General features: G+C 31.9%; 1 protein-coding gene and 1 pseudogene across 1 annotated transcript; both read left to right on the forward strand.

The window, feature by feature from the left end:
* Nucleotides 1-1,601, forward strand: part of LOC101488344 (probable fucosyltransferase 7) — a 10,146-nt pseudogene extending 8,545 nt beyond the window's left edge.
* Nucleotides 1,602-6,334: 4,733 nt separating this feature from the next.
* Nucleotides 6,335-6,766, forward strand: LOC140920667 (uncharacterized). The gene has a single exon (XM_073369467.1). The coding sequence runs from the start codon at nt 6,335-6,337 to the stop codon at nt 6,764-6,766; it is 432 nt and encodes a 143-aa protein (XP_073225568.1).
* Nucleotides 6,767-8,615: the final 1,849 nt, after the last annotated feature.

Consider the following 8,615-nt stretch of genomic DNA (forward strand, 5'->3'; position numbering starts at 1 on the left):
TGAGGACAAAGAGAAATTGCTTGATGGACTTTTAGCTTCTACATTTGATGATGCGTCATGCATAAGTAGGCTACAATTTCATTTATACCGCAAAGTTTCTCCTCATAAACCTTCTTCATATTTGATATCTAAACTAAGAAACTATGAAAAAACTCATAGAATGTGTGGACCTAATAGTAGAGCTTTCAACAAAAGCATGACAAAGATTCTACATTCTAAAAACAACAAAGGTGGTGCTACAATGTGCAAATACCTTATTTGGACACCTTCAAATGGTTTAGGGAACCAAATGATTAGTATGGTTGCAACATTTCTTTATGCTCTTCTCACACAAACCGTGTGTTGCTTGTAAGATTTGATAGAGACAAAGATGGTTTATTTTGTGAGCCATTTTTGAACTCAACTTGGTTGTTACCAAAAAAGTTACCTTTTTGGAATGAAAAGCTTTTTGAAACATTTCAAGGCATGATAGAGAAAAACAAGGCTAACAATATTTCAAAAGTGGATTTTCCATTAGTCCTATTTCTCAATCTACAATACCAGTCAAATTTTCATGAGAAATCTTTTCATTGTGATGATAGTCAAGCTCTTCTCAATAAGGTTCCTTTGTTGATTTTGCAATCAGATCAATATTTTGTACCTTCTCTTTTCATGACCCCTTTTTTCAACATTGAACTTAACAAATTGTTCATAGAAAAAGACACAATTTTTCACCATTTAGGGAGATACCCTTTTCACCCTTCAAATGAAGCATGGAGACTAATCACCAATTTTTATCAAGCACATTTGGCTAAAGCAAATGAGAGAATAGGACTTCAAATAAGAGTGTTTAATCCTATTTCCACTCCACAACAAGTAGTTATGAATCTTGTTTTAAATTGCACACTAGAGAATAAGCTACTTCCAAAAGTACTTGGTATGAAAAATTCAATGTCTTCTAGTGGCAAAAACAAGACAATTATGAAAGTTGTTCTTGTGGCATCTTTACATCCACAATATGGTGAAAATTTAAAGACTATGTATTTGAAATGGGGTAGTAATAGAGGTTTATCAACCAAGTCATGAAGAGGTTCAAAAGAAATATGATAATGAGCATAACATGAAGGCTTGGGTTGACATGTATCTGCTAAGTTTATCTAATGTGTTGGTTACTACTTCTTTGTCTACTTTTGGATATGTTGCTCTAGGTTTGGGAAATTTGAGGCCATGGATTCTTGCTAGTAAATAATGAGACTCATTTTCCAGCTTGTGAAAGAGAGTTCTCATTGGAGCCTTGCTATCATGCTCCTCCTAAGCATTATTGTAATGGAAAGCCTATAAAAGATTTTGCTTCTTCTTTTCTTTATTTGAGGGAGTGTGTGGATTATTGTGTTGGTGAAAAGTTAGTTAATGATCATTTTAAATAGTTTGAGATGTTTTATTGGCATGTAATTTTCTTTTGGTTAGTTTGGTTTGGATTAGAATGGTGTATGAGTTTTCTAATTAGAATTTGATGATAGCAAATGTAAAGGCAAAGATATTTACATATTTCATAACATTTTGTACATTGTGAAGGAAATAAATTTGTAGAATAAAAATTTCAACTACTTTTTAATCTCAATTTTCTTTAAGGCTTTGTTATAGATTAAAAATAATTAACTTTATGTTTTTTTTTTAAAAAAATTATGAGAACTAGTACAAAAATAGTAAAAAAAAAATTCAATTCATTTGTAACAAATTTTTAAAAATAGTTTTGACATTAAATAATTTAAATATTCATCGTTAGAAGTAATAATTAATATTTATTTATGAGAGAATAGGCAGATTGGCCCATGAAATTATAATTGTTGATCAAATTAGTCCTTAAATTTTGTAAATTGAAAAATACATCATTAAAATTGTAAAATATCAATCCAAATAATCCATATTTAAACTCTTATCATTAATAACTATGAATTGACATGTTAATTGAATATGTGATCCTTCTGTGTTGATCACATATCAATGTCTCGCAACGTCAACTGATTTTTCTATAAAATTAAATATTTGATAAACTAGTTATAGTTAATTACAATTACTCACAAATTTGTTTTTAAGATACCAAAAATTCATTTGTCCAAAGGATCCGTGAGAAAGTGGTATTTTGCATTAAACAAAAAAAATTAAAGAAGAACTCAAGTTTGGGGACAAAAAGGTATTAAATATTCGTTTTCATCTTTTATATTATTTTAATCCATTTTCATCATTTATCTTTTATAAATAATGAATGTTAGTTATTTTTATCATAACCCTTTTAAACAATTATAAAATTACTTTTACGAACGGTTGAAATTCAATCTTGGATCTATTATAAATTTAAGTGAGTAATCTTAACAATGATGAGATGAACATACAAAGAACTTGGATAAATGTTCTTCAATTCAAAGAATTTATATATGTTTTAACGTACAAAAGAAGTTTTTTCAAGTATAAGTCAATTATTGGGCTAAATAGATGTTTTTTTGAAATGATATTATATTGAACACATATTAACAATTGTTAGCATATATTCAAATGATTAGATGTGGCTTTAACTTTTGTTATGATTGTGAAAAGATTAAAATTCATCATTTATAAAAGACAAAAATTAATGAGCAAAATAAATATTGTTTAAAAGATAAAAAACAGAAATTATATTTAATTCTAAAATCACGTTCAATTTGCATCGATAGATTTAAATCCTGTAAGGTGAATAAAATGTACAGTGAGGAAATCAATGATTTTGCAAATAAATTTTTTTCTTGGAGATTGATGCATTTGGGCTCGGTAGTGTGCAGTTCTGATTCAACATGGATTTGCTATTACAGTAAACGTCTGTGTATTGTAGCATTCTACATGGAGGGGGAAGCTTTGACATGGTTCTAATGGATGCACGCTAACCGTCAATTGCTGACATGGTCGATTTTCCTTCATGCTTTGGAGTCTCATTTTGCCCCTTCCGTGTATGAAGACCCTAAGGGGGCTCTTTTCAAATTCTGCCAAATCGGTTCCGTTAAAGAATATCAAAATCAATTTGAGACGCTGGCAAATCGCCTTGTAGGGTTATCTCCCCTCTTTTCCTTAAGTTGCTTCATCTTTGTCCACAAGTCAGCGATCCGTCGCGAGGTTCAAGCCTTTCAACCAAATTCATTATCCCAAGCAATCAGCCATATGCATATTTTTCATTATTTTTAGTCTTATTTATTTTGAATCATTAGTTAATTTAAGGAGTTATTTGATATAGTTTGTAGATTTTAGTTTTTGGATTTAATGAAATATTTTGTTCTTATTTCCTTGATTAAGTAGAGATTCTAGTAGTTTTGCGTTGTTTCGTTGTTTTAGTGCAGTGTTGGATTTTTGGTGAGAAAGCAACACGATCTATGTGGAGTAATTCAGCCATATCTGGAGTTGTAGATATCCAATTGGAGTCAAACAAAATACAAATGAAAGCTACAATCCGTGGCTACAACTTTCATGAAGACAATAGAATCAAAATCGGAATCAAGAGGAGAAAAATGAATTAAATGTCAAATATTTGATGTTGTTTGCTGGAGCACAAATGCTTGCACTTGGGGCACATTTCTACAATATTTTGACATCTTGCTTCTACCCAGGAGCGCTAGAGCGAAACTGGCACGCAACAGAATGCATAAAAATGTATTTTTCTCACTTTTTATGGATATTTTTGACTATTTTGAAATTTGGAGACTTGTGCCATAACATAGAAACTTGGAGGAGGCTGATTATAACACAATTGAAGGAGTTTTATCAAGAATCATTCATGTTTTGTAATGCTTCTTTAATCTCTATCTTTTGTAATGCTTTTTATTGTTTAATCAACTTTAAATTGTTTTATGATTCGTGTTTTGAAACGTAAGTGGACTTAACAAATGTTTGAGATGAGAAATTCATGATATTGTAATCTATGGATAGATGCAAGTCATGAAACCAATTAAATTACATGCATATGCAATAGTTTAATAAGAGAATTCTTGTATTGTAAAGCTTAATTATAATCTTAAATCCATTAAAGAATTAGGGGCTACTTTGAAATTAAAGGTTCTCTCACTAAGCAATTAAGGCAAGAATAATAAAGATAATTTGGTAATAGTTCACTAAAGGAATTTAGTAACTATGATCAAATTAGAAACCAAAGTTAGATTTGAAGTAAAGCTCTTCCCTAATAATATGCATCCTCTGATAACATGTTTACTTTGGTGGTCTGTAAGACAATACTCTGATTGTTCTATCCCCTGATCATGTACCCTCTGTTTCCTTTGATTGTCATACATATTTTAACAAGTGATTTATGTGAGTCAGTTTTGAGCTCAACGAATAGATTTATCTTCAATGGTTCTATTGCTGAAATACGTGAAAATACAAGTTGTCTTTCTGCGAAATCAAGTACACAGGCCTAAACCTAAAGTACAAAGGCTATACCCTAAAGGATTTCCAACAATAATATCTCAACAGATATTTCCTCTTGTATTTAATGAAATGGTTCAATCAAGAAAAAATGGGGTAAATGAGAGAAGAAGAGAATATAAAGTGTAATTCTGGAAAAACCAAGAACACGTCAAAAAGCATTAATGAAAAATTCTCTAAGTAGAGAGTTATTAGAACTAGTGTAGATTAGTCAAAGTGTTTTCATACACTTGAACTAATATAGGATTGAATATATAAAATGCTCTCAATGAGAGTTAGAATCCTCAAAACATACTTTATGTCAATCAGACACAAACTAGAGCTGTTGTAAATTAACTCGATGGCGGTACAACCATCTCTCATCCACAAAGAGGTACCTGAAAAGGTACAACGACCCTCATGAACCTCAATAGTAGAATGTCAGTATGTGGAAGAACGGTTATAGGAACAAAAGTTTGGAGATGCTAGAGAAAAATACTCAAAGCCTGAAGAGGAATAGTAAAGAAGACTTGTACAACTATTTATTGGAAATGTAAAATACATGTTTTTGATGAAGACAAAGATTAACAAATATGTTCAAAGCAACAAGCTCAAAAAGAAGTTCAAATATCTTCATTGATAAAGCTTTAAATCCAAACATATTAGATGTTTAATGTAAAGGTAAATGATATAACCAATACCTCAAATACATGAGAACCATTCATATTTTCACATGCATATAAAGTATTTTCAAAAGTCAAAATTACCTTAACAAAGTCTTAAATCTAATATTTTTGACAAAATACAAAGGTGTACTCGGATACAGCGTAGTGTATTCGAATACAAATGCAAGTCAGAAGCAAAAGCTTCACATTTGTATTCGACTACGACCAGCTGTAGTTGAATACAAAGCAATTCAGTAGCTAAACCTCTACATCTGTATTCGACTACGACCTGTTGTAGTCGAATACAAAGCAAGTCAGTAGATAAAACCTTTGCATTTGTATTCGACTACAACCTGCTGTTGTCGAATACAAAGCAAGTCAATAGCTAAACCTTTGCATCTGTATTCGACTACGACCTGCTGTAGTCGAATACAAAGCAACTCAGTGGAAAAAATCACAAATATGTATTCGACTACATGAAGGATGTATTCGAATACGAAGTGTAAAATTTGAACAAATCTGAACGTTAAAAAGAGGTGTATTTGAATACATACATCCTGTATTCGAATACAACTGGAAGCAATACAATTTTTCAGATCTGAAATGGTTCTAGATCGTTGTATTTGTTCATCAAACCTCTTGGATCAATGGCCACGAATCTGAAGAGATGTTTATGGAGTACAAATACACCATAACTTGAGATCAAAAAACACACAATCCTTGAATCAAACCTTGAACAACTTTGAACAAAATTCTAATTTTTTACAAAGTACTTGCATTTCATTTTCATATCATTCAGAAAGGTTCTCAAAGTACTTGAAGTTATTGGATTGAAATCGTTATACCTCTCTTATATCCTTATTCCAAATCATATTATATGAATTGTAAAAGAAAGTAGTACTTTCTTAAAGTAGCTTAATCTAAGATAGTGGTATGTTATCTTAGAAGTATTGCTAAAAGTTTGTAGCAGAAATCCCAGGGTGGGAACTGTACATTTTCTGACAATAAGTTGATTAATCTCTTGTGGTGTGCAAGAGGACTAGATGTACCCTTGATCATAAGGGGAACCAGGATAATTCTATTGTGTTCGTTATTTTTCTGCCATTTAAATTTTTACATACATCAATCCTAAACAGAAAACTAATCTACTAAGTCTCTAAAAACTAGAAAATCTTCTAACACCTAATTCACCCCCCTCTTAGGCGTACCTCTGTACTTATAATTGGCATCAGAGCAGGTTCAGGTAACTTACTCCTCGATCATTACTCATGGCTTCCGCAAAACCGGTTTTTAGAGACTGTGGCAGTAGTAACAAACCACCATGCTTCATTGGAGAACACTACGACTTTTGGAAGATACTTATGCAAGTGTATCTTGAAGCACAAGAAGACGACATATGGGATGCAGTTGAAAATGGTCCTCACATTCCAACAAAATTCATCAACAACAAAAAAGAAACAAAGATAAAAAATTATTGGACGGATGATGATAAAAGAAAAGTGTTGTTCGATAAGAAGGCTAAAAATATGCTACAATCAACACTAGGAATGGATGAATTTTTCCGTATATCCCACTGTAAAACAGCTAAAGAAATATGGGATACGCTAGAAGTAACTCATGAATGCACCATTGAAGTAAAAAGATCTAAACTAAATACACTATCTCAAGAATACGAATTATTTCGAATGATGCCCAGATAATCTATCTTAGACTTACAAAAAAGGTTCTCCCACTTAACCAACCATTTGTCGGCTCTTGGAAAGACCTTCACCAATGATGAACTAAATCTAAAAGTATTAAGATCATTAACGAGGGCTTGGCAACCAAAGGTAACAACAATCTCCGAAAAGAAAAGTCTATCCAAAATGTCTCTTTCTGCATTATTTGGAAAACTCCAAGAACACGAAATCAAACTTGGAAGGTTAGAAAAAAATGAAAGTCAAGAAAAGAAGACCAAAAACATTGCTCTAAAGACCGAATCAAGAGAACAAATAAAAGATGAAAATTCAGATGAAGATGAAAATATTACGTTCCTTGTTAAGAAATTTGGTAAGTTTCTTAAAAATGACAGAACTTTCAAAAGGAAAAGTTTTAGGAAGAAAGATAGTTCTACTTCAAATCAAAACTTCACTTGCTTTGAATGCGGAAAGCAAGGACATATCAAGGCAGATTGTCCAAACCTTATTAAGAAAAATGCCATAAAAAAGAAAGACTTCAAGAAGGCATACATAGGTTGGGAAGACAACGAAGTGAGTTCATCTTCAAAAATAGAAAGTGAAGAATGCGCTAATGTTGCATTGATGGCATCAGATCAATTAGATGACGAAGAAGAGGTTAGTTATATTCTCTCCCGTAATGTATGCGTACTCCCCCGTTGATCTTGAATGTATGTGATCACATTGAAAACTTGTTTGAAGACCTACCAATGTTTTTAAAGAAACAACAATACCAAATTTTCTCCCCCTTTTGACATGATAAAATAGATGGAAAAATATAGAACCATACAATTCCAAGCATATGAGCTCTACAAAGAAAGAAAACCCAATATCTATCACTTCCACATTTTTGGATGTAAGTGTTTCGTGCTAAACAACAGTAAAGACAACCTTGGAAAATTCGATGAAAAAGCCGATGAAGGTATCTTTATTGGTTACTCATTAACTAGTAAAGCATTTAGAATCTTCAATAAAAGAACTTTATTAGTCGAAGAATCAATGCATGTAACTTTTGATGAAACTAACCCCATGAAAGAGGACAATATTATTTCTTATGATGATGATGAATTTGAAAGCAATGATACAAGCAAAGAAAATCAAATTGATCAACCAAGTCAAGAAAGTGAAGTCAACATTGAAAAGCAAAATGATAATATTCCTAAAGATTAGAGAACCCATAGATATCACCCAATTGATAACATCATAGGTGATATCAACAAAGGAGTCACAACAAGGCTAAAACTACAAGATGCTTGCTTGAACATGGAATTTGTTTCTCAAATCTAACCCTCCAAAATTGGTGAAGCACTTAAAGATGATCAATGGATACTTGCCATGCAAGAAGAGCTCAACCAATTCGAAAGAAGCAAAGTATGGGAACTTGTTCCTAATCCTGGAAATAAACACATCATTGGTACAAAATGGGTGTTTAAAAATAAACTTGACGAGAATGGTATAGTTGTCCACAAAAAAGCAATATTGGTCGCTCAAGGATACAATCAAGAAGAAAGGATTGACTATGATGAAACATTTGCTCCAGTAGCAAGGTTAGAAGCAATACGTTTACTACTTGCTTATACTTGCTCTATGAACTTTGAACTATTTCAAATGGATGTGAAGAGTGCCTTTCTCAATGGATACATTAATGAAGAAGTATATGTCAAACAACCACCTGGCTTTGAAGACTCCAAAAATCCCTCATATGTTTTCAAATTGAAAAAGGCTCTCTATGGTCTAAAACATACTCCAAGAGCTTGGTATGATAGATTAAGCACCTTCCTATGTGAACGAGGATTTGAAAAAGGGAAAGTCGATAAGACATTATTTGTTAAAA

Source organism: Cicer arietinum, chromosome 6, assembly GCF_000331145.2.
Source record: "Cicer arietinum cultivar CDC Frontier isolate Library 1 chromosome 6, Cicar.CDCFrontier_v2.0, whole genome shotgun sequence".
In the NCBI taxonomy this organism is placed as follows: Eukaryota; Viridiplantae; Streptophyta; class Magnoliopsida; order Fabales; family Fabaceae; genus Cicer; species Cicer arietinum.

Excerpts from the sequence above, each read along its gene's own strand:
- LOC140920667 (XM_073369467.1), top strand. The coding sequence starts at position 6,335 with ATGGCTTCCGCAAAACCGGTTTTTAGAGACTGTGGCAGTAGTAACAAA.